The 27,895-nt window shown below is 35.0% G+C and overlaps 1 protein-coding gene across 8 annotated transcripts in view; it reads left to right on the top strand.

Moving 5' to 3' along the window:
• LOC131051009 (CDP-diacylglycerol--serine O-phosphatidyltransferase 1) overlaps positions 1-27,895 on the top strand; it is a 94,084-nt gene that overhangs the window by 3,716 nt on the left and 62,473 nt on the right. For 7 of the 8 annotated variants that reach the window (XM_057985345.2, XM_057985346.2, XM_057985340.2 and 4 more), the window contains exons 2-9: positions 1,983-2,206; positions 3,018-3,083; positions 5,610-5,669; positions 5,880-5,970; positions 26,593-26,647; positions 26,846-26,925; positions 27,067-27,183; positions 27,670-27,754. In XM_057985345.2, the coding sequence (XP_057841328.2) occupies positions 2,037-2,206; positions 3,018-3,083; positions 5,610-5,669; positions 5,880-5,970; positions 26,593-26,647; positions 26,846-26,925; positions 27,067-27,183; positions 27,670-27,754 (724 nt within the window). In that variant the 5' untranslated portion in view covers positions 1,983-2,036. Of the gene's footprint in view, positions 1-1,795; positions 1,821-1,982; positions 2,207-3,017; positions 3,084-5,609; positions 5,670-5,879; positions 5,971-26,592; positions 26,648-26,845; positions 26,926-27,066; positions 27,184-27,669; positions 27,755-27,895 lie in introns of those variants that run through there. The other variant, XM_057985342.2, reaches the window with a different exon arrangement.

The following is a 27,895-nucleotide window of genomic DNA, read 5'->3' as shown; positions in this document are numbered from 1 at the left end:
ACGAGTCTCTGGTACGGGAGACGCGTACCAGTCTCCAGTACGCGTTCTAGGGGGTTGGGTACGGGTACCCGTGCAACACAGCTATTAAATCATGTTTCTTCAGTACCAAATTATGATGTTTATTCTGATTCAACTACATAGTTTTGAGTCAAAAGCTATGCAGACTAATCCCAATAGAACATCAAATATTGGTTTTTAGAATCGTTTTTTTTTCCTAATTTTTTATGCACCAAATGCAGCAGGCTGTCCAGTCCTATAAAAAGAGATGTCCCCTCCAAGTCCCGGGATGTCTGGGCCATCACCCTGCTCCATAGGAACGAGTCCCTGTGGAATCTTGTATTTAACTCAACGAATAGGGAGCTACAATGGTAGGGATTTTTAGTATTGTTTTCTTTTTCAATTTTATGAACCGAATGGAGCAGGCTGTCAAAAATGGATATCCCTTTAAGTCCTTAAGTCCTAAGTTGTCCAGGATGAGGATGTCATCCTGGCATGCACTATGACGGAAGTGTTCATTGCATTTGCTTACATGTTTTCTTCACATCACAAGTAATTGAGGCATATGCTCGGCCAGTTTTACATGTCGACAGGTCCATTAGTAAAGTTTTTCCATACTAGTAGTATTCTTTCTCCATCACATGTAATCCTTAATTACCGATAGCTTGTTAATTGGAGTATTTTGTACTTCCATGATCTTCTATTGTTTTTGTTGTTGCTCATTTTTTCCTGTTAGTATACTCCACCCTTCAAAGTTATGTCAATCTGCATTCATTAGCATGTATATGTGCGAAACTAAAGCTTTGTGTACATTATAAATCTCTTATCTAAATGCAAAGCCAGGATTGGAGAAATATATATTGACATGCTACAGTAAGTGTTTTGTATTAGTTGGAAATTGCTAAAGCCAGGTTTAATTATCTGAACCTAAGAAATTAGATAAGTAGGCTACAAATTATCTTCTTGTTTGAGTGAGGATTGTCAAGAGAACCCTTGTTGCAAAACGGGGATGGCTGTGGAGTAAATAGATAATTCTGATAATAATTCAAGAGTGGATTTAAACTTTTTGTGGAGATGCAAACCAAAAATGGGGATAAGTAGACTAACATTTTATTCATTTATTTAAGTGCCCAGCCACAATACAAGAATAGAGTAATCGATTGGCAGAACTAAAATTAATGAAGTCACATGGGCTTTTATTGAAATAATTTTAAATAAATGCAATTCCTATGAAAGCACACTTGCATTTACTGTAGAGGCATACGGAAGTCTGAACTGTAAAACACCGTGGTTGGATGTAGGCGCTAGGTGTACATTTTGATCAAAAAGCATAGGAGTCTCAATCTAGATTCTAGGGGAAGAAATAACGTCTTAGCATTTATAAACCCGATGGTCAATCCTGTGACCTTTTCTTTTATGGTATATTTACGTACGTTTCAAAACAGCACATCTGGCGAAAAGGCATCACGCTCTTGTTAGCCAGTTAAGCTTTGCACATGATCCTTACTTTAAGACATGGATGAATTCTATGGCGTATGACTGCATCACTGGGCCAGCGTGACTATTATTATGGATTCAAACTTAAGAGTTGGAAAGCAGGAACGGCTTCTAAGCTCTCTTTGCTGGCAAGTTGTACCTCTTTCTAACTTTGTTTGACAAACAGTTTGTAGAGTTACAAAAACTCTCTTAAAGATGACATGTCTGTTTCCATTTCTTTAGAATCTCTTAATGTCGACAAAGTTCACGTTATCTTACTTTTTTCTTGAAATGCTTTCCAGACTAAGAGGGAATAAGTTTCTCTGATTAAACATAACGTTTTATGGGTAAGTTGAAGCTTGTCCCAACAGTGCGTCGATAGAGTCTGAAGACAATATGTTGCTTTTAGCCTCTTGAAGACTTCTCTAAATTCTTTACTCTTTATTATTTTGAAGGTATGAACTGATATTTGAATTCAAACACAACTTACTTCGATTGATTCTTTGCAGGAATAGATTTTTGTTTTGTTGGCTATTCAACAGTGGACAAAGTTACCAGTGTAGATGGATATGCAACATAAAGCTACCATGTCAATGGTTTCAAAAGCACAAACAACTGAACAAAATGATGATACAAAGTTGTGCAGCAGTATAGAGGAACTGGATCCTTGGACAGCATGGGCTTACAGGCCTCATACCATATCCTTGTTGCTCGTAGGTGCAGGTTTATTAATGTGAGTGCAAATCCATATTTTTGCAGGCAATTGCTTCCTTTCTTGGTGTAATTAATTTCTTTTGTATAAAGATTTTGATAATGGAGGAAAGATTCCAATTTTTTTTTGATCTACCCAGTTGAACATGCAGATGAAATGATGCCTATTTTGAACATAGCTGAACAGTTTGTTACAGGAAATGACACTTCGTTTTTAACATTTAACATAACTGTGGTTACTCACTCTCCACATACAAAAAAGGGTAAGATAGACAAAACAAAGTTATTAAACAGAGCACCAAAGTTCTATTGATTTTGAGAAATTTGTAACAATTCGTGCTTTCTGTGCATGGAATTAAACCAGTCCCCAGCATGTTCTACTTGAAGCTTTTGTGGAATTTTCCAGTTCATAACACACCCTCTGCAGAAAATTTCCACCGAATCAGCAAATAATGTTAATATCACTAAGGATTCTGTATGATTTTCCTTTTATAGTTACTTCAAAATAAGCTTTGTTAATCATATATGTACTTGAACTGATACCCAACACAAAAACAACATAAAATGTGTTTGTATAATCTGTTTAGAATGCTTGGCTTATTGTGTATGTGGACATACTTGGTTTGTGCTATTCAGGTTATGTTTGCACAAAAAAGATGATCCATTTGTTTGTGCTTAGAAATGTTAGGATGAAACAGTTTCCAGTGCAGGGGGACTCTCATTTTGTTAAAAAGTAAATTGCGTAATTTATATATTTTGTAATTAATGCAAGTTCTAATGTGCTGCTCTTGTCTGACTCCACACAATGTTATTGACTTGCATGCTGTTTTTAGATGGGCTTGTGGAGCACTAGATCCTGCGAAAACAGTAGACACTGATCGAGTAACTTCTGTTAAGAGGTAACTGTCTATATTACTCTGGATTTCATTTATTCTCAAAATGATGTTTAGGAGGCTTGGAATTTGAATTATGATTGGGGTTTTCTATGATGAAATGTTAGCAGTAATGTTTATGGATTCACAATTTTGGATTTGTTTCATAATTTGAGTGTGTACACATGATTGATATTGTGTTTATTTGACCCATTATAATAAGACAGTAAGCAAAAAGTTTGAAGAGACTATGTTTTTGGTTTTACTTTTCTCCTACACCTACTCTGAAAACTTTGAGGGTCAAATGACCAGATCATAGGACGAACCATTAATTTTGTTTGGGCTTCACCAAAATACGCAACTTTGTGTTTGCTATGAGCATACCCTTTGTTTTTTATGTGATAAATTTGGCTTACATTCAGAATTTTAGGTATATCATTGACTGGCAAAACTCATATACTTTCGGTGCACTTTCGTGCTTACTGTTTTGCTTTTCTCCTACACCTACTCTGAAAACTTTAAGGGTCAAATGACCAGATCATAGGACGAACCATTAATTTTGTTTGGGCTTCACCAAAATACGCAACTTTGTGTTTGCTATGAGCATACCCTTTGTTTTTTATGTGATAAATTTGGCTTACATTCAGAATTTTAGGTATATCATTGACTGGCAAAACTTCATATACTTTCGGTGCACTTTTGTGCTTACTGTTAAATTTATGGATCAGAATTAAAATTTATCTTTGATATTATAGTTCTGAAGCAAAATATTAATATGATGAGGATATTAATTCCTCTTTTAGACGCTAGATTCTCCTAGACTGCTAAATTTAGTTATATGAATTTGCTGATGATCATGCACAGCATATATAAGTTTGGTTTCCCCAATTATGACAGCAGACTGTATACTTATGTAGTGTCTATATGAACAGCAAATAACTCTATGAATTATACAGCAAGTGAAGGATCTGATTCCACACGGATATGCTTCTGCAGGCCACGAACTAATTTGTATATCCTTCCAAATGGCAGAGCATTGTCTCCTTTTACACCCGATATAATCGGTGTATGCCAAGCGGTGTAAGTAGTATTACAACCGATGTCTATCGGTGTTGGCTTAATGCTAACAGCCGATAGTTATCGGTGTGTTAGCCTTAACAACCGATAACTATCGGTGTAGACTAACACACCGATAACTATCGGTGATCTTCGTTATGTTGCCACCCGATTATCATATGCAACCCGATAATATATGCAGCCCAATATATTATATGCAACTCAATATTTAATCGGTGTTTTCATTAATCATTTATTTAATATTATTAATGTTAATCGATATATATCTAAATACAAGATTTAATAGATCGATGAACATAACCAAAATATATAGTATTAATTATTATTATCTAATCAATTTAACAATAATAATAATAAATAACATAATGATATATATAATTAAATGTTGAAGGCCTTAAGGCCAATTTAACATTTAATTTTATCCGACTGAATCTATAAATCATCAACACTTTCTATTGGAAAGAGAGAGATTTAAACTTTAAATGCAATTTGGAGGATAATTTTCTCCTTTACCTCTGTTATGCTGTAACTGAATGAATTTTGAAGTCTATTGACTTATTTGATTACTCGTGGACATTGATATGATTTCTTTTTTCTTTCTTTCTTGAGTGGAGGTTCAAGATAAATGGAGGATGTATATTAGCCACTATCGTCGGAAGAATAGTTTGAGTTTGAAATATGGATTGGTTCTTCTTGATTTGATGTGCTGATTGGGCAGAGCAGATTAAGTTGTATTTGTTGGAGGATAATTTATAAAGCACTTACATTTAAAATAACCTTTTAGTTTGCCTTTCTATTTCATTGTTACTTGCTTGTATAGTTAATGTAGTTTTTTTAAATGCATGTTGTAGAGCTTGGTTTATGCACGTAGCTGCCTGTAATTTTGACTTTTTATCCACCTTATTTTTTTATATAAGCACATTTGTCATTAACATAAACTATTATTCTGCTATCATTAATTTTTTCATTTGTTTTCATTTGAATATCTATGTACTGACGATTTTTTGCCTTGAATCAGTGCACAAAGTTTTGGTAAATTTAGAAAGTGGTGTGAATTCTAGTTCTGTAATACTTTTCTTAAATTTTCACTGAGAAATAAATTTTCCAAAGAATGGCACTCTACTATAACTGCTTCAAATATTTTTTTCCATGCTTCTTCGAGTAATCTTGCTGATTACAGCTCAGAAAGGAGTCTCTACTTTGCATTTACACTCATTTTTACTTTCCAAACGCTGTTGGAATTTGGTTTCATTACTTGCTTTTATTCATTTCTGATCCTACCATTGTTAAACAAACCACGCTTTCTTTTAATAACTAAACAGTAAGGACAGATTTAATACATAGTAGCATCACTTTACATGTTTTGGCGGAGCTTTTTAGAATAAGCAGTGACTGAGATCTATGAAAGATTTAGTCTTTATACATAAATATATATTTGGCTAATATTGTGTATAATATTAACTTGTGTTTTTTAAGGGGCGTTTGGGCAATGGTAGCTGTTTTCCTTGGTTATTGCTTACTGCAAGCACCTTCAACGTAAGTAATGCACCTTTTTCTTATTAATACTTCTCGCAGTGCATTTGGAAATATCACTAGTTTTTGCAGAACATGGATTACTCTTTCGTTACATGGGATTTGGGTTGATTTGAAACACCACGTGCAATATATTTGTCATATATTTATATTGGAAACAAAAGTATTATGTGCCTTGTTGCTGATTAACGTGATATGGATTGACTTTAACAGAATATTGATTAGACCTCATCCAGCAATTTGGCGGTTGGTTCATGGAATAGCGGTTATTTATTTAGTATCTCTTACCTTTTTGCTCTTTCAGGTACCGACTTTGATCTCAAACGGAAGTATATACCTTGATTTTTTTCTTTTTAATGTTTTGCTATATTATAGCATTCAAGAGAACCCTCAAAAATGGCCAAATTGTTTGACTGGTAATTTTTCAATCCTAAGGTATGTCATAGTCCTTTTTAATTTTTGAATTGACTTTTTTTGCACAAGCCTTTCTGTAAGGCCAACGATCCTTGGTCCATCATCTCGGTTGCAAAATGAAAGTACATGAGATCATTCGTTTTTGATTACTTAATCAAATTCAATTCAAGAACAAGGTATTAGAGAAACGATTCATATTGTCGAGTCCTCCTAGATTAATCAATTAGAACAAAAATGAAGTGCAGCATTGAGCTTCATTGCATATTACATGCAGTTTTTTATTAATTTAAAAATTTCTACTTTTAGTATTTGTTCTTAATTTTCTTGGTTAGCTTATAGTGTTCTTTGCGTGTATACAATCATTTTTATATAGTGTATCGTTTATTTTTCCAATTAGATTAATGGTGTCATCATTTGGTTTGTGGATGAACCTTATTATTATTGTATTTACTATGTGAGAATGATATAGTGGGTCCTTACGTGGTGAGAGAAAGAAGTAATCTTGGAAAGAGGTACTTGTTTTGAAACTTGAAATTTGAATGCATTTGATGCTGGCCAGCATGTTGTTGTTGGTGATGACTATCAAGAGTTCATCAACATTGCTTTAAGGTCATATGGACAATAAAGGGTCATCAAAGAGTAAGGTTAGATATAATGTTAGCTTCAATTATCAAGAACAACAATAGATTTCCTTACTTTTAATAATAGATTTCCGAATTACAGCAGTCTTGAGAAACTTTGGAGAACAACATTGATTAAATATGGTGATTGGAAACAATTGGAACAATTTGCAATCATAGCTAACAGTTAATTGTTATAAAAGTATCTTTTTCTTTGTTTGATTAAAACATTGAAAAAATAAAAAAATAAAGTTTAATTTAATTGAAATCTAGGGGCATGTGAAGAATTGTGACCATTGAAGGAAAAAGATATGTAAGACACACCAAACAAGGAGATTCACCAATACGATGAATATATTTTATATTTAATTTTCATCCCTTGTGGAATGTGAAATGTGGTTCAGCAAACAAAGGATGAACCCCTCGAAGACCAGAGATTTAAGGATGAAACTCCAAAACCCTTGATTCCATTCCCAGTGGATAAAAATCCCTATAGTTAGAAAAAAATTTAGAAAACATTTCAAGACAATTATACAAATATGAAAGCTGCAGATTGGAAGAATTTTTTTAGCAGACTATAAGTTGAATATTTTCATATTTGTATTTAAGCTTTAAATTCAAAGTTATTAAACATTTCAAGACAATTATACAAATAAGAAAGCTGCAGATTGGAAGAAATATTATAGCAGACTATAAGTCTAATATTTTTAAATTTTAAGTTTGAAGTTAATTTAATAGTTGCAGTTAATTATACAAGTATTTTTGTGATTCTAGAATATCTATTTAAGGCAAAAATAAGGAAAATTTTAAAAGGGACATTACAAGATGTCATGACTAAGTGGTATCTCTTTCTGTTAAATTCACCTAGGATTTGCACTTAGCCTCTTTCATTGAGGCACACCACACCTAGGTTTATCCATTTAACATTCAACATTTATACATTTAAACATGCAACGTGTCTTAGTTTATCCATTTAACCTCAAGGAATCCATATTAGTAGTGGACTATGGGGAAAGAGAGGTCAAGAAGGGGGGGCAATGCTGGTTTCTAAGGTTGGATAACAAGGGATGCCATGCAAAATTAAGACTCCACCCTTTACTGCAATTAGGGTTTGAGGGATGATTACTCATTTCTATGGCTTCCTTGAGCTTTTTCTTGAAGAAGTTATCTTCTTTGAACAAGATTTGTGTGTTTTCTAAATAGAATGGTGTTTGGTGGAACGGGAGTGGTCAGTTAGGACCGATTTGAGAACTCGTTCACGTCTATTGTTGACACTATGCTCTTTGATTCTATTGCTAAAAGAGGAACCCATTTCACCTATATGAGGTGTACCACATGAACAAACAACCTTGTAGATTCTTGAGTCAAGAAGAATGTCCCTTGAGTCTTTGAGATGTGAGATACAGTTTCTCAATGTCAAGATGGGCTTGAAGGCACATTAGAAGCCATTTTTAAGAAGGATCTTGGAAATTTCGTGGGAGATGCCTTGAATATAGGGGAGGGAGTGAAGAGAACTCAAATATACTAATAGGGGTGGGGTGAATCAATATAACAACAAACTTTTGCTTTTCAAAACCTTAATAGCAATACTTCAAAACTTAATAATCAACAATAGTAACACATATGCAAGAGACACAATTAGAAACACAAGAACACACAATTTACATAGAAACCCTTGTGGATGAAAACCGCCACAAAATATTTCTTTTGTACTAGAAACTCTTTTCAATCCTCATAGGCACCAACCCATAAGAGATACCAAACACTTTTAGATGATTTTTTGTCACCAACCCATTGGAGACACCAATCCCCATAATTGAGCACTAACTTAGCATGAGACAACATTCTACTTGAATACAAGGCATCAACCTCCAAAAGAATATTGTGATGAGAACTTGATCTTCGTTTTGAATTAGATCTAATTCACCTTTACAATTGGCTCAAAACTCTGCCAAAATCTGCTTTAACATATGCTCGATATATTTCTTAGATCTGCCCAAATTTCTTCTTCAAATCTGCTTAGAATCTTCACAAATTTCTGCTCATAAATATGCAATAATATTCTTCTTAAGTCTTCTATAATATCTCTCTACAAATCTGCAACAATGTCTTTCAAAAATCTGCTACAAACAATCTATTTCTGCTCTTCTATATGAAATATATTTAAAGTCTACTTGTAAAATAGACCTCAAACGATCTATTTATACATGCTAATGCACTTTTTCAACCAACAATTGCATCAGGTCGGCCAATGTAGCATGTAAATGTTTTATTTATTTTTCATCTTCTTGCCCAAAGTGAGTGCTCATCCCAATGAAGTTCGGCTCAAGCAAAAAGTTTTTTATTTAATTTATTTGCAACCACAAGGTAGGGCATACCTCTCAAGGGGTCGTTCCTCTTTGAAAAAATATTTAAACGCTTTTTAATTCCCATAATTGGATTGACTCCAAGAGGGGGGCCAGCCACATCAATAAAAAAATATTTTGCAATTCTTAAATCATTTAGGGAGGGCACCAAGAGGCTAAGGGTTGGCCCTTAGAGACATTTAATTATTTTATTTTACTTCTTATTCCTTGCACCTATAGGAGGGTGAACATATGAGAGCAACAAATTTATGCAATTAATAAACTCCCCTCCATCAATGACAACAATTTCCAACAATCTCCCCCTTTGTCATTGATGGCAACCCTATAAAGAAAATAATCTTAATGTAACCGAAACAACCTTCTCCCCTTGACTAAAATGCCCCCCCTTTGACATCAATGGCAAAGGCTTTTCGGGGTCAAAACATAAGACAATGAATAGATCCCCTTGAACACATGCTTCTTCCAAAGAACTTAGTGAGTGGATGAGAGTGATATGACTACCAATTTCTCTCTTAGATACTCAAAAGTCTCTTTAAGAAGGGATTTTGTGATGATGTTTGCAATCTGTTCCTTTGTAGCAATATATACCAAATTTACTTGCTGATTGGCCACTTGTTCTCTTAAGAAGTGATACTTAATGGGAATATGCTTTGTTCTAGAGTACATGACTGGATTCTTCAAAATGTTGATTGCACTCGTATTATCACAAAATACAGATAGGATGATTGTATTCTACTTTGATATCTTTCAATATTTGCTTCATCCATAAAACTTGTGCAACAAGATGTTGTTGCAATGTACTCTGACTCTACAACGAATAGGGAAATTGACGCTTGTTTCTTACTCAACCAAGAGTCAAGATTATCTCCTAGAAAGAATGCACTGCCAAAATTGTACTCTTACTATCATCAACACTATTAGACCACTCTGCATCTGTATAGTTTGTTAAGGTGAAATCTCCACCTCGTGGATACCATAAGCCAAAATCCAACATGCCTTTCAAATAGTTGAATATCCTTTTTATTGCTTGCATATGAGTTTCTTTAGGTGCATCCTGAAACCTTGCTACCATACCAAGTGCCAAATAATGTTAGGCCTTGAAGCTATTACATACAACATGCTTCAAATCATTGACCTATAGTGTTTGATTTGCCTTTGATGATTCATCATCCTCACTTAATTTACATCTTGTTACCATGGGTTTGCTGACAGGATTATTGTCCTCCATTCTAAACTTCTTCAACATTCCCTTAATATACTAGGTTTGTGAGATGAATTTTATTTATCTGATTGAGAAATTTGTAGCCCAAGGAAGAAAGATGACTCAACGAGAATAGACCTTTCAAATTCTTTTTACATCTCCTTAGCAAAGTTTTAACACATATAAAAGGAAAAAGGAAAAAGGAAAAGGTCTCATTTAAGGAGGACATGCAAGGGATATCAATTTGGAGAATAATTTATTATTCTCAAAGGGCAGCAATGAAGAGTGATGACTCATTTCTTATGAAGAGGTGCGACTTCCCACAAGTGAAGATATAAAGAAGAGACTAATTCAATTGAGAAGGGGGGATTGGAGGAATCGTCCATAAGATCAAAGAAGACAAGAAAGTCAATGGACCAATATCTAATATCAAAATCAATGAGGGTGAAAATTAACAGACTTTGATAGTTACAAGGGCAACATTTAGGGCAATCCCAAAAGGGGACATTACAAACTAGCAAGTGATCTTCATCAACGGTTTTGACATAAAGGTTGCTATCAGCAACTCCTCTCTTGAATCCTTCTTGTTGCAGGTATTTATCTAGCCTTGCATAGCATGCTTTGGGAGCTTGTTTTAGTCCAGAGTTCTTTCTTCAATTTGCACGCAATCCTTGTTTTTTGACAACAAGAACCCTTTTGGTTGTTCCTTGTAAACCTCTTCCTCTAGATTGCCATTAAGGAAAGTAGATTGCACATCCATTCGGTAGAATTTGAAATTCTTGAAGCTAGCAAGAGCGGAGTAGCCATATACTCCTTTGTCCCTCCTTGGGCGTGCCTATCCTCGTAGCTGAAATGGATACATGTCCAATACGGCCTAGATACACGTTGGATATCGTATCCACGTGTGCCCAAAAACCTTGATTTTCCAACCGTGCCAAATATTATGTGCTTTTATTTTTTTAAAATTTGATGTAAATCTTCCAAAAATATTTTTAAAAATTTGGTATAAACAAAACTTACAACGAATGAGAAAGACATGGAATGTTTTTCTATTTTAGTGATCCATATTTTTGGGTTAACTTTGAATGTAATTCTACTATTTTTGCATATTGTAAATTGTTAAATCAACTTATAATTATTTATGTAGCAACTGTGTCTATATTGCTTTTGAAGTAATGAAAATCTCCTCTAATAACTTAGAAAATTGTGTTAAATATATGTGTATGTGTTTGTTGTTATGAATGTTGTATCCATATTGGGGGTCTTAAAAAAGGCCGTATCCGTATCCGTATCCGTATCCGATACTATATTTGTATCCATCTCTATGCATCTTTGAGCAAGAGTAAAAAACATCCTTATTGCCTCCATATGAACAATAGGGGACACTTTTTCTTTGAAATCATTTTCTTCAACTTGAGCATACCCCTTGCAAACTAATCTTGCTTTCTTTCTCACAATTTGTCCATCCTCATTTAGCTTGTTGTTGAATACCCACTTGGTGCTAATTACATTCTTAATTTTGATTCTTGGGACAAGTTTCCAACTTTCATTTTTCTCAATTTGATCTAGTTCCTCTCCCATAATTTTTTATCCAATGTTTATCCTTCCTTGCTTCTGTAAAGTTCTTTGGTTCTATTTTGGGGAGCAAACATAGATACACATGTTTTGATGTGCTAGTAAATCTCCTTCTTGTTTGAATCTTTGTATCTTTGTTCTAATGATCAAGTCTTCTAGATGATTCTTTTGGACAGATCTAGATGGAATCTTGAATGGTGCTCTATATAGTGTCTTTGGGTCCCTTTGCTCAATTGTCTCTTTCTCAATTTCTTCCTTTTTTTCCTCTTCTTTACAAACTCTCATTTTGAGGAACATCTTTGTGTATTTCTTCATAGTGTCTTCCCTTGTTTACTTTCACATTTGCACTTTCAATGACCTTGTGCAACCTTCTTAGTATAGCATTTGTACGCTTTGCTTCTCGTGGAGTAGCCTAAGAATATTCCTTCTTCAGCTCTAGAATCAAACTTTCCTAGATCTTCTTCATCTCTCCTCATATAACATGTGCTTCCAAACACTTTGAAATACGTCACTATTGCAAACCTTCCTTTCCATAACTCATATGGTATTTTGAACTTTCCTAGATCTTCTTCATCTCCCCTCATATAACATGTGCTTCCAAACACTTTGAAATACTTCACTATTGCAAACCTTCCTTTCCATAACTCATATGGTATTTTGAACTTTCCTAGATCTTCTTCATCTCTCCTCATATAACATGTGCTTCCAAACACTTTGAAATACTTCACTATTGAAAACCTTCCTTTCCATAACTCACATGGCATTTTGTTATCATTTACTCTGATTTGTGCATGATCAAAATATAGATTGTTGTATGAACCACATACACTTTGAAATACTTCACTATTGCAAACCTTCCTTTCCATAACTCATATGGCATTTTGTTATCATTTACTCTAATTTATGCATGATCAAAATATAGATTGTTGTATGAACCACATCTCTCCATAAAGTGTCAGATAACTTTTACTCGTTTAACATGGCTCTATCCATTTCTTGGACTATTCTATTCTTTCTTTGCATGAATCCATTTTTGTTGTGGAATTATTGCAACTAAAAAACTATCTTCTTATCCCATGCTTTTCACGAAAGTCTTAAAATTCATTGGAAGTGAATTCTCCTCCTCTATTTGATCCAAGACATTTGATCTTAAAACCTGATTTGTTCTCCACTAATTCTTTGAATGCCTTAAACTTGTCAAGAACTTCAGATTTTTCTATTAAAAATGTGACCCAACTCATTCTAGAATGGTCATCAATTAGTAACATAAAATACCTTTCTCCTTGCATGCTTCTTGTTCTGGTTGGATCATAGAGATTTGCATGTATAAGCTCCAATAGTTTTGATGCAGAAAGTTCCCTTGATTTTAAACTCACTCTAGTTTGCTTCCTAAGCTGACATTGCTTACAAGTGATGTTTGTGAGCTTTGAAATCTTGAGAAGATTGTCAAAGTATAGGTGCTCCATTGTCCTATGCCATAACCAACTCTCGTCTTCTTGCCCCATATAACATTTTTCGCTTTTGATTTTATTGAGGATGTAGAGATTGTTTGTTGTTCTATATGTATCTACCATCAATTTCCAATCCTTGTTGATTTCACATCCTCCAATCATTACGTTGCTTAATCAACTAGCTGCCCATGGTTTTTTCCTTGTATCTGAGGGTGTTATGTGGCATGGAGAATAGTGTTAGTGTAATGTCCCCTAGTAATTTTAGGGCTGTTTAAACCATAATTAAGCCTTCACAACACTCTTACACTTAAACTATATTGATTAGAAGACAAACCTTCTTAACATGGATCCGATCATAATCTTTCCCTTATATCGAATTGACAATTTAATCTGATTTATAATCTCAATTTTACTTGTTCATTTAATTTATTACTTCTGAATATATACATACATATAATTAATTTATTCTTAGGTAGTAATATACTATATATTATAGTAGTTATAATCATTATGTTATCCTTTATAATTATATATATATTTGTTTATTACTCAGTTCTGCATAAGAATATCATCAGGCTTCATATATATATTAAGCACATCCCATGCTTACCACCAAGAACGTAGATGCTAGTGCCAGTAATTTAATAACAGATCTAATTTGATTGATGGCGATCAGAATGATGCAACTAGAATATTTAATTCTATGTTAGTCACCTATTTTTAGTTCCTTGGTTAATGGCCATTTACTTTTTTTTATGTAATTAGCTTTTAAGCTTAATTTAGCTTTCACGCTTAATTTAGCGTTTAGCTCTTTAGTCTTTTACTTTAACGTTATGTTCTAATTATAGAACATCGTCTTGTAACCTCTATATATACGTGTGTATATCGTTCAATGTAATTATCCGATTATTGAATCATTCATTCAATTTATTTTTCATGGTATCAGAGCATGGAAATTAAAAATTTCGAAAGTTTTTGTTATTAAAATTTTTCGAAGTTTTTATTGAAGATATTTCCTCCAGGGAAGAAGCCCATTGGCTGCAAATGGGTGTTTAAAGTCAAGTATAAAGCTGATGGAAGCCTTGATAAGTACAAGGCTTGGTTGGTGGCAAAAGGGTTTTCTTAGAAGGAGGGCATTGACTATGAGGAGACATTCGCTCCCATAGCCAAGATGAGTACCATTAGGCTTGTCCTCACTCTCTCAGCTCAATTTGGATGGAAAGTCCATCAAATGGACGTCAAGAGTTGCTGGTAAGGAACACCAGGTATGTAGACTAGTCAAAGCACTCTATGGCCTCAAATAGGCTCCTCGTACATGGTACATCAAAATTGATAAGTACTTGATTGATCAAGGCTTTCAAAGGAGTCCTTCAGATCCCAATTTGTATGTCAAACATATTAGTGATGATATTCTATTTCTAGTAGTCTATGTTGATGATCTCATCATTACTAGCAATGCAACACATCTGATCATGCAGGTCAAACATAATTTGTGTCAGCATTTTGATATGATAGATTTGGGACTTTTCCATTATTGTCTCGGTGTAGAGGTTTGGCAGACTTATAGCCACATATTCATTTCTCAGTCAAAGTATGCCAAGAGCCTACTAGATAAGTTTCGAATGCGAGATTGTAAACTTGCATCTACACCTATGGAGATAGGGCTCAAATTATCAGCCAAATCAAATTCACCTATAGTGGATGAGTCTTCATTCAGGCAACTAGTGGGCAACCTCATCTATCTCACCGCCACTAGACCTGACATCAGTTATGCTGTGAGCTATATTTCTTGCTTCATGTCAGCCCCAAAAGTTGAACATTGGGTTGCAGCGAAATGTGTGCTTAGATATGCGAAGGGCACTCCTGATTTTGGCATTTTGTGCAACAGAAGCAAAGATCCTAGGCTGGTTGGTTTCACAGACTCAGATTGGGCAGGTTGTGTTGACGACAAAAAGTCAACTTTTGGGTATGTTTTCAGCTTGGGTACAAGTGTAGTCACATGGACCAGCAAGAAGCAACAGGCAATAGCTCTTTCCTCGATCGAAGCAGAGTATCGGGAACTATTAAGGCAACATGTGAGGCAATTTGGCTACGTAGGATGCTTGCAGACATGCAAATGTCTCAACCAGGACCTACTCCCTTGTTTTGTGATAATCAAGGGGTTCTAAAATTAGCCAAAAATCTAGTCTTCCATGAGCGGACAAAGCATGTGGAGCTTCATTGTCATTTCATCTTCCAGCATGTTGAAGATGGATCAGTGATACTGCAGTACATTCCTACAGAAGATCAGACTGCAGATATCCTCACCAAGTCCTTGAGCCCGACAAAGTTTCTCAAATTTAGAGGGCAACTTGGTGTGATAGATAGCATGACCATTAAGGGAGGGTATTAGAATATTTAGTTCTATGTTAGTCACCTATTTTTAGTTCCTTGGCTAATGGTCATTTACTTTTTTTTATGTAATTAGCTTTTAAGCTTAATTTAGCTTTCACGCTTAATTTAGCGTTTAGCTCTTTAGTCTTTAACTCTAACATTATGTTCTAATTATAGAACATCGTCTTCTATATTTATTATTATTTATACACACCTTTTCATTTACATATTATTTGTTCATTCCTACTTTATTTATTTACACACACACACACACACACATATATGGAGAGAGAGAGAGGTCCTTTATACCTATTTGTATTTGTTTATATATAGCTATATATCAATATATTTAGCTATATTTGCATCATTGCTTTATATTTATATTTAATTGATCAATATACAGTTACGTAGTCTTTTTGTTCATTCTTTTCCATTCATCATTATTGATCCAGTAAATACTTATATATTCCTAGGTTGTTGTAGTTATAGGCTACCTATATTTTTAGATCTAATTGGCTAATATTTACATAGTTAATTTGTCCTTCATACATCACTATATATATATATATATATATATATAGTCATTTTTCCTCCTTATTCAATTCTCATTTAATTGTTTTGTATATATATACATATATATGTATATATGGGTGTGTATCTATATACACACATATACATACATATATAGGTTAAATATCTTTATATTTAATTAAGTTATATTATCATTCATGAGTTGTGCACTAGTTTGTCGAGTTTTGTTCTCACAATGAAGGGTCTTATTGAATTTTATTGTGGCTCAAATGTTTATTTGCACATTGAAAAGTATTTATTTACTTTCCTATATTCATTATTCCTTATGTGATGTTGGCTACCCATATTATTTCTTGTCTTGCTTGAGTCATCCTTCGTGCCTTGATCTATGTGCAATCCCTCCCTTGCCCCTCATCTTTTAGTATGTCTAATTCTGCAACTAACCAATTATCGCCCCTTTAGCTCTCTATCTTCTTGATGATGGATCACAAAGTGTGATCTAAAACATTGATCTAAAAAACTCTTAATTTAATCTATGAATGAAACATATTAATAAATCTTAAATGTAGTGTAAATTATGAAGCTACCTCGACATATCCTCAAATTGGTTTAGCACTAGTATTCCATGGGCCTTAGGGATGGGGGACCATGGGCCTAGATTTGGGGATGACAAGGGATGGTGATGCAAATATATAGTACATAAAACATAGCTATAGAAAATGAATAACAAATGACAAATCAAGCTTTGAAATACTTTTTTTTATCGATAATTATGAGTATTTTTTTAATATAAGAAATAAGTATTACAGGATACAAAAAGCTTGAAAACCTAGTTGACTACCCCAAAACCATATTTCTACAGACCCCGCCATCCCCTTACTACAATCAGTTGGCCCAAGACCAAAAATTACAACCTACATACATACATTATCAAGCCAAAAATGGTAGCTTGCCCACCAAATTACAAGTACTGCTAAAAAAGACTTAAAAGGCATAAACACATAATCAGTTAAGGAAGTAAACAATATAAAGACTCAAAAAAACAGGGCAAACAACACGATATCCCTACGACACTAAATTTAGGGCAAAAAATTTAAAACTCACTCGAGCCCTCACCACCACGCATCTTTCATCTTCCACATTTTTTTCAAATCACACTTGTGCTAGACATTGACCCCGGTCCATCAGCAAACTCTGTCTTCAGCTTCAAATTGCGGTCATGCTTTTTCTTTGCTGCTCATGCCATGTCTCGTTCAATCTCCACAGACCGAACATAAACCAGTAAGTCCTCCCATGTTTCTCGAGCTTCATTAGTCCTTACCACACGATCCGCGCCATCCCTCCACAACATGAATGGTTGATACTGGACATTAATCTCGTCCGACATCACTCCCTCCTCGAAGGGTCTCCTCAAACCTTGCCCTAGGGCCGCCCTTGCCATCAAAGAAACTAGACCACACAGAGAATGGGCCAGTACACAAGCTTTCAAAACCCATTCAACCTTAGCTTTGGTTCCAAAACTCAACCCCCAGGCCACCAACATCGACACTATGTCCATATTGGTCTTGTACCTATATTTAGAGACTAGGTATTCCCGTCCCAGAAGGCACTTGATAATGTCAAGAAAGGCCTTCTCATCACAATGAAAAATTCCCCCTAGTTGCTTGTTCGAGATGACCCCAAGAAAGGCCAACTGCTGCTTCGATGAATGGAGAGTAAAATTCGCCTCCATTTCCACACACAGGGCAAACCAAAGGCAAACTTACACCCAAAACTAGTAAATGCCACTCTCACTTCAAAGGAAACCAACTTCACAATGCCAAAAAAGTTTGGAGAATTCTAAATATGTAAATGCATCCAACCCCTTCCTTTGCCATAAAACGTGCCACCTCAAGTACAACCAATCCCGAAAACTATTGAATTGATGACAAAGTAAGGTGACAACATAAAATTTAATGATGCAAGAATAAAATATGTGCCAAGAGCAACCCACAGAGAATGAAATGATGTTTCGGTACCACAAAATCTAAAAACCATCATGACAACTACCAATTAGACTTGCCAAAACACTTCCACATCTAAGCTGTCCCACCATCGGATCAATAAGGGGTCCAAGTCACAAGCCACATTGGACAACAAATCAGCATCTACATTTCCCTCCCGCTTAATGTGTGAAATTTTGAAATCTTGGAAGGCAGCCACCTTTGAGCAAATAACTGATATAAATTTGTTAATCCACCAACATTGGGTTGATCCTTTCGAAATTCCATCCATAATTATCTTTGAATCCTCCTCAAGATGAAGTTTAGAGACCTTCAGAATACCAGCTAACTCAACTGTTAGTAACACCGCTTGAGCCTCCGCCTCATTGTTTGTCCCATTTTGCAATCTCTAAGCTCCTTTCACTAAAATTTTCCCTTCATCATCACGAGCCACACATCCCACTCTTCAAATACCCAGGTTACCTCTTGAGGCACCATCAAAATTTATCTTCACCCATCCCTTCTCCGGTTTTTCCAACTTACATTAGGGGCTTCATCCCCAATAGGATTTACCCTAGGGAGCCCATCAATGGGCCAAGCTTTGAAATAGTTGAATTTATTGCATTCAACAATGAAAATGTCAAATATCAATGTTTTTATATTATTCAAAATGATGATTACATTCAATATTCAAACTTCAAATACAATTGACCAATGACCCAATGCCTCTAATCATCATTCATCCAAAAATTCTATGCCAAACTTATTGTCACTTTAATTGTTGGACTCTTGAGGGTCAAGCTCCTAACTAACAATACCAACCAATCTTGTTTGTGTTCCATGATCATCAAAATGTGTTGCCTCCTTTGGCTATACATAATTTTGGGATGCTAAACTCTCCTTGTATGTAAGCATGTTGCATTCAATGAGACACAAGATGCTATATATAACTACAAGCTTCTTTACCCTCTTAGAGGTAAGTTTGTTCCTCTTAACAAAGTGGATCAAAGTAGACCAACTGCTTTTGGTAGCAAGAGAACTAGAAATAAAATAGTAGACAAATGGCTAATGTGGTTGTCAATGAATTAAGCCCATGCATTGTCCACTATAGAATTGGATCTTATTGTGCAATAGTCTCCCTTTCCACATTGGCCTCTTTCGAATATCCCCTAAGAGTGGCAATTTTTTTCCACCTAGTATGAATGACACTAGCTTGTGTAGAATCATACATCATTTGAATGGTCTTTATGAACCTTACCTTCACCTCAACATCTTGTATAGGGTTAACTCTATTATGTCTTTGCACTGTTGCACATACTAATTTGGGTTCAATGCATAGGTGGCCATGTGCAAGGGAGTGTTGAGCTTCTTCCATTGACAATGAATCATTAGTTGAATATATTCATCGTACAATTGCAATGTGGGATCTTTCTCATGTACAATGTCTTTCATTTGGCCAAGCATATAGTCAATGCCCTTGTACACCTCTCCAAGGCTAGGTACATTAGCATCCCCATATTTAATAACTTTGGAGACTAGAGTAATGATGGCAACAATGTATCCCACATCAGCCCCAAAGCATCACTTTTCATTACCATCTTCACCCTCCTCCCCTACTTTTACTTGGAATTAGGCCACCATTTTCACTCCTGCTATCTTGACCATTAGTTGCAATGCCTCTAACAATTGAAGAAACCTCTCCAAGAGAAAGTACAATGCATATCAAGTTTCTAAAGGTTTCAAAAACTCCCAGAGAAGGTCTTGAAGAGTGCATGTGAAGTTTGGATGTTGTAGATAAACATTGGCACATCTTAAACCACCTCTTTGATCCAAATGATTTTTCCCATTTCCTTTAGTGCATTAGTCATGGCATGCACAAAAGAAGTCTACTAAATATGCTTATAGGCTGCCTTAATCAATTTTCATGTAGTTTTCAAAAGAAAGTTGCATCTATCACTATTAGAATATTTAATTATATTTTAGTCACCTATATTTAGTTCCTTGTTTAATGGTCATTTAGCTTTTTAGTTAATTAGCTTTTAAGCTTTATTTAGCATTTAGCTTTTTCTTTTTAGTTAATTAGCTTTTAAGCTTTATTTAGCGTTTAGCTTTTTAGCAGTTCACTTTTAACGACTTGTTCTTAATTTAGAACGTCGTCTTGTAATCTCTATATATACGCTTGTATATTGTTGAATAGATTATCCGATTATTGAATCATTCATTCAATTTATTTTTCAATCACTACTTGCACCACATTCTTTGGCCCAACATCCTCAATAGGATTTGGAATGGAAAATGAGAATCTTTGCGGTTTCTTTAACAATTGATGGCCCTAAGTAAGGGCCCTCTATACATGTGACCATTATGTTGATGAGTGGACAATGGCTAATGTTTGTCCACCCGTCTATGATTTTGTTGCATCAACTAGAGACGTAGGTAGCCTTCATTTTCTCCATTAGAATATTAATCTTGGAATAGTTCTTAATATAAGATTGTTGTCCTCAACATCTTCTCCCTTGTTAGCACCTATGATGGTCTTGCTTTTATTATTTTTTCCATAGCCTCCTTATAATGAGGGGAATGAACCACATATGAAATGGAATTCCATTTCCAAAGAAGAATTTGCCAATGGCATTATCTGCCTTATCCCTATTTTGTACATTGAATAACTTTGCCATCGTGTTTGCAGCATCACTACTAGGCATTCTATGTTTCCCCTAGTGGAAGAGGAATTAAATCATGGATCTTTAGAAGTCCTAGTATTAGTAGAAGTAGAACCCCTTAATGGTAAAGTAGTAGGTAAAAGTGTTCAGTTATCGCAACCCTACAACCTATTTATATTAAACTCTTTTTTCATGTGACAAATTCTTACATACTCCCACACCTTTTCTTGGGACATGAAGAAGGTGTGGTTTAACTCTTGTAACACTAAGTTGAAATTCAAGTTGAGAGAAGTGACATATCCATAGCCTATTGCCCTCATTGCCCTAGGTTTTTTCTTGAAATTTGCTCACAAATTGATTTAAAAGGGACTTATTATCAAGAGACCCTTTGCAAATTCTTCTAATAACTTGGAAGGGCAATTGCATTGTGCACTACTTATAGAACTAGTTGTGTCACCATGTTCACATCTATGCTCATAGTGTTAGATTCAACCCCCTTAGCCTCTTGTTAACGCCTCTTCATTGCTCATGCAGTGAGAAATAAAACTCTTAGTGTCATTGTAACAAGTGTAATTTGTGGTTATCATACATACGCCATAATGTCATTAAGTTATGCATAGGTTCAAGACACAAGGATTTTTTGTTTTTATTACTTTAGGTTAAATAAAGTTTAGAAGTAGAGGATACACAAAAGATGAAATCCTAATTTGACTTTTAAATATGAAAATTTTAATCAAATATTTATATAAATTTGCAAAAACATAAAATATCAATAAATAAAATTAAATGCCTAATTATTCCTGCTATATGTTGAATGGTAGAGCTCGATTAACCACAGGCAAATCATCAAATCTGTTGCCTTCCCAACCATAGACGATAAACTCCTATCGTCACCCCCAAGCACACTACATATGTTTCTATTATTGTACAAGGAATGAGATTGCTCCTCATATATATATGAGGGAGAGGCACCCTTTCACAAAGAGTCGACCCCCAAAGCTATCTAATATGATTTTATATTTTATTTTAATCAAGTACAATCAACCTTCTTTATTAGGCAGCCAACCCCCAAATGTGCAAAGCCGAAGGCTAATTGCACATTTGGTGAAGTCGGCCCCTCAAGGATTCTCCTGCAACTATACATATGCCAACACTCCCTCTTAGCTAGGGAGGAATCCTTCTCGATATCAGAGTCACATAGTGACAACGACCATGGCTACTCCCAGAGGGTGGGACCATCCATGTATGGAAATACAAATAAACATAACCACTATGGCTACGCCTAAAGGGTGGGTCCATCATAGCTACTCCCATGAGTGGAAATGCAAATGAACACAAGTATCCATCACGAAATCCTCAGCGTGATGTCGTCATCTCATCATGACGTTCACCATGGCTACTCCTAGAGGGTGAATAAACACAAGTGTTAAGTCATGGAGTCTCTCACATGACATCCACCATGGCTACTCCCAAAGGGTGGAACAAGGGCTTTTACCTCAAACTTCTCTCACAAGGAAGAATGCACTAACAAGGGCTTTCACCTCAAACTTCTCTCATAGAGAAGAATGCACTAACAAGGGCCTTCACCTCAAACTTCTCTCACAGAGAAGAATGCACTAACAAGGGCTTTCACCTCAAACTTCTCTCGTAGAGAAGAATGCATTAACAAGGGCTTGCACCTCAAACTTCTCTCACAAAGAAGAATGCATTAAGAAGATCTTCATGATGATGTGGCTCCCTCTGAAACATATATCAACCTTTTGACTTCTTCGTCCAAGGTTGCTTCTGATGAAATGTCAGACTCCCTCTGAATCTGATATCAACTTTCTAACCTCCGTTCAGATTGTTTGCCGTTCCAAGCACAAACGGGAGTCTCCAACATAATGCCAAGATACGCTGCTTCGCTACAATCTTGCACAACATACTATAGTCGATTGGCTTAATATAAATAACTGTCTACACCTGACACAAACAATGAATTGCTACCACATCCCCCATCGCATTTCACCCGATTTGTAGGCGAACGGTATGTATTTACCACACCACTACAATGAATAGCAATCTACATTGCCTCTGCCTCCATCTCTTCGGTAATCACAATTACCAGATCGGCGACCTCGCCCCTCATTGCCAAATGAAGACCTCGCACTCGTAGCACTGCTTGCTTTAGACCTCGCAAACTTGTCTTTAGACGCGAAGAGTGGAGGATCTGACAAGCTTCACAGAACATAAATATCCTTCCAACACTTGTGATATGCAACCCAAACTCTATATTGCGAAAATCCTTCACTGTTATCTTTTGGTGAATTAACTTTGTGAGAGGCAGAATAGAACCCTATTGAACACTTTTAATTGTAATCGGTCAATTGAGATAATCATTTCAATATTCAAATTTTCTGAGCGGTGATCAGAGGAGCTTAAATATCTGATGTACAACCAATGGAAAATAACTAATATTAGTGTACAATTAATACTCACCCAAGTGCTAAACCCATATTGGCCCCATTCTAGATTGTTTCATACTAGCAATTTGCTAGGTCTTGAGCGTTGTTTGCTATGAATCCGATGACTTCTAATATCTACAGGCTTTAATACAACTGAGGACGCTGATGAGTCGATTTCGAAGTGCTAGCTCCGCATTAGGTGGTCACGTAGCCAGAGACGAATGGAATGGCGCCCCACCAAATGAAAACATAGTCGTTGTTGGTGTCCAATCACAACTTGTGTTTTTTCGACTCAGTTTGAAATGCCTTTGAGGTGCTTGATTTGCGGAGGATTTGCACCATCAAGATATTCTCTCCTAGAAGAATCAATTCCTTCAAGTACCTACGCATAGAAGAAGTTTCTACCCTCATCCGTTCCTTGCTTTGATACCATGTTGAATGGTAGTGCTCGATTAATCACAGGTAAATCATCAGATCTGTTGCCTTCCCAACCATAGACGATAAACTCCTATCGTCACCCCCGAGCACACTACATATGTTTCTACAACTGATTATTGTACAAGGAATGAGATTGCTCCTCATATATATACTCATATATATATGAGGGAGAGGCATTCTTTCACAAAGAGTCGGCCCTAAAAGCTATCTAATATGATTTTATATTTTATTTTAATAAAAAACAATCGCCCTTCTTTATTAGTCGGCCAACCCCCAAATGTGCAAAGCCAAAGGCTAATTGCACATTTGGTGAAGTTGGGCCCTCAAGGATTCTCCCGCAGCTATACATACGCCAACACTATAAAATTGTAAATTGACAAAATTAAAATTTAATTATTATTACTATTTCATTTGTACACCCCCAAATTAGTTAATATGCTAAATACTAATCTGAAAACAAACAAACAAAAAAAATTGCCACATGATCATTAATTTGAAATTTCAGATTTAGGAATGAAGTATGAAGGTCCAAAGCTTATGTTGAGGCTTGAAGGATGTGTTGATTCAATGATTGATTGATGAAGACTTTGTACTTGCTCTTATGTTGAGGCTTGAAGGATGTGTTGATTTAATGATTGATTGATGAAGACTTTGTACTTGCTCTTGCTCTTACTCTCACTCTTCCTAATGCTCTCACTCAACCAATGAATATTTGGCATATGCTCTCACAACTTCCAACCTTGGTTTTGAATATTTGAAGTTGAGAGTGATTTGGAGTAAAGATTAAATGTTTATTTATAGTTTTTTTTGTGACTTCTTAGGGTGTGGGTGGGGCCCATAGACCATTAGGGTTAGGGTTATTGGCACAAACTTTTTTTTTTTTAATTTCTTAAAAAAATTCACTTTTTGCTTGAATTGATGTGAGGGATGCCTAGGCGTTTTTGGTGCATTTGAGAGACAGCTAATTCACTTGAGGGTCCTAGGGATCTTGGCATCTTTGTGAAGTACCCAAAATAGGGAGATGTTTCATAGACATCCTCTCTTGGAGAGAGGCATCTTAGAAATATGACCTAACAAGCGGTGGTGGTGGCACAAAGGCAAGGAGATCTTTTTTTGTGGTCCCTGTGTCTTGGGGACATCCTTGTCCTAAAAATGTCTGGTTTTTTTTTGGGGATGCATCCCCATGGAAAATTGTTTAGGACTCTAGGTCTTCAGTGAAGATTGTGTAGATGGATGATGCTGAACATGAAAATGAGATGGAAATTTAATACTTAATAGTAATAAATGCTCCAACTAAGTAGTCAAACTTAGCAACCATGGTAGATGTCTTACACAAATAGAATAAGTTGTGGCTTGAAGCAGATTATTTGAGTATCTTCTTATACTCTTACATTTGCTCATAGTTAACTAAATATGGTAAGGTTAAAAATGAACCAATAAATCTAAACATTGTATAATGATTTCTCATATGTACTTTTGGGATCTCCATTTTCCACTTAGGCTCGGTGATGGTGAAGTTCTCGGTGATGGTGAAGTTTGTATATTCCTTTCCCATATAATTGTAGCATCTGTATTCTTTCTTTTTGTGTGCAATGTTTCATTGTAGATAATCTTTTAAACTTTTACTATATATATTTTGTGTTTATATTTAATAGTTTACGCTTGTGTTGTTTGGGATATTTTCAGTTCAAGTATTCTAAATTGATTTAGGTGTTGAAATTTTCTCTAGATTGTAGTTCTATCCCAATCATAGACTAAGCAGATCATAGTGCTACTGGTTCATCTATAATTGTGCTCTTTAATTTCAGTTTCCATTCCAATTATTGAGTTGTGTGGAATTTGGGTTCTCTGTATATGAATATTTTTTGTTCATATTCAGGCTTGAATCCAACTCCTTTATTTTGATCAAAAGGTCTTCCTTGTTGAAGATGAACTTCCATTGTCACATGATCAGAAGAAAATTTGAATTATATATTTTTTTACTTTAGTTTGTCTATATGTTAGTAATTTGCATTTTTGAAGGTCTTAAGGGCATTTTTAGCCCTTGAAAGAGCATAGCTAGCATATGCTATTTCAAATTCGTGTCTACAACTCTTGGAGACCTTTCCAATGAGATCAACGGCTCGTAATTTTGAGTCCCGAGCAGAAAGTTATGTCTAGTTGAAGTTAGGATAAAATTTCATATAGTTTTTTGAAAATTTCGTAGTTTTTAGATTTTATTATGTAATGAACAAATATGACTGTTGGACTTCAATTCCCAAGAGGTTTTTTGTGACTCTTGGAATCTCGTGAACTTCTATATGTTGGGTTTTCGAATGAAATAGAGTACTTTTTGGCTTGCTTCAATTCTATGATTTCTGGTTCTTGTAACAGAATTTACAATACTGCAGGTTCTCACTCAGGTGTTGTCATCTGAATCCATAATTCGGATCATCACAACTATGAGTGCAGCTATTTTATTTTGCTGTTAATAACAAAAATTTCTGATTATTTGATGCAAAAGAAAATTTCAACAATCTCAATTGTTTGTATTCATATTTTAATTGTCTATGCTGTGTTCTGTGGTTGCTAAATGACTTTTGTTTCTGAGTGACCCTTAGTATGTGAGAATGTCATTGATAGGAGGTAAATATTCATTGTTTGGATATGATATTTGTTCTCTGTTGCTGATTCCTGTACATGAAATTATATGATTTTATTGTACTATGTTGGCGAATTCCATTTCTGTTGCAGTTGTTTTTGATGATGAACTGTAATGTTTTTCATGAGTACTAAACTTTAAACCATCTTTGTGAAGTTGTTGAAACTCCTTATTCACATAACCACCTTATTCAAATTCACAAATGATGTTTTTTTTTTAATTTTCAGAATCGTGATGATGCCCGGCAATTCATGAAGTTTGTTCATCCTGATTTGGGTGTTGGTATTGTGCTAACCTTTTAATACTAAATATTTTTCTATACATTAAAAATTAGTAGTGGAAGACGGTTAAAATTATGTTACAACTGATTCTAATTTCATTTAGTTCATTGATTTGTTGTTTATCTTGTATATTCTGTTTCCCTGGAGTTTGAAATTTGTTCAGATTTTGAGTTTTGGCACATGTTTCTATTGAATGTAGAACTCCCAGAGAGGTCATATGGTACAGATTGTCGTATTTACACTCCAGAGAACCCGAAGAGAAGGTTTAATAATGTTTATGTATGATGTCTTCGGTCACTTCCTCAACTAAATTTCATAAGATACATTTAACTGCTGCTCTTTTCCCATAACCTTACAATTCAGCATACCAATGAAGCTTTTTGTTGGCCCACTACTAATAGTTTTTTTGTTGTTTTTCAGGAAACATTGTTCGATGAATTTGTCATTGCTCATGTTCTTGGATGGTGGGGAAAAGCTATAATGTTCCGCAACCAACCACTTCTGTGGTTACTGTCTATTGGCTTTGAAATGATGGAGGTATATTAATTTTTTTTTAAAGTTAAATAACATGTAAAATAGGGTTAAAAAGCAGAAGAAATGAATTTACTTCAATTCCATAGCTAGAAAGGTTTTGGAGAGTATAGGACCAAAACGTGGTGAGTACTTGCCAACAACTTGGTGGTGAGTTATTGGTGTGTAACTGCTTGCTGGTTTTACTTACAAGTACTCGTGATATAGTAAGTTACTCGCAGGGTTTTGAACTATGGATGAAACACACATTATTTCTGATAATCAGTGGCTATTGATTTTTTTATTTTTCTTTATAAAATTAATATGTTGATTCATAGATCTTTATTCAAACAACAATGAAATCTTTAGGAATACTAGAATGCTAGAAGCAACCAAATGAGCAGCAATAAAATTTATCAGAATTTCTACTTTTTATATGGTCAAGAGCAAGGGCTTTACCATCTGTTTTTGACTGTAGTTATATGATGAAATATCATATTGGAATATTTTCAGGTTACTTTCAATCACATGCTGCCTAATTTCAATGAATGCTGGTGGGACAGTATTATTCTGGATATATTCATCTGCAACTGGTTTGGTTAGTCCTCTCTTCTTGAATTAATGTTGTATCTACAAAATCTCCTCATTTTAGGCCCTTAATTCACATTGAATATCTTATGGTTGACCGTACAAAATGTTTCAAATATTCAATAAATTTGCAAATCTTAATGAAGTTCCC

The sequence above is a fragment of the Cryptomeria japonica genome, chromosome 6 (genome assembly GCF_030272615.1).
Source record: "Cryptomeria japonica chromosome 6, Sugi_1.0, whole genome shotgun sequence".
Classification (NCBI taxonomy): Eukaryota; Viridiplantae; Streptophyta; class Pinopsida; order Cupressales; family Cupressaceae; genus Cryptomeria; species Cryptomeria japonica.
Note: the sequence above shows the minus strand (reverse complement) of the source record. Positions and strands in the feature narration are given on the sequence as shown.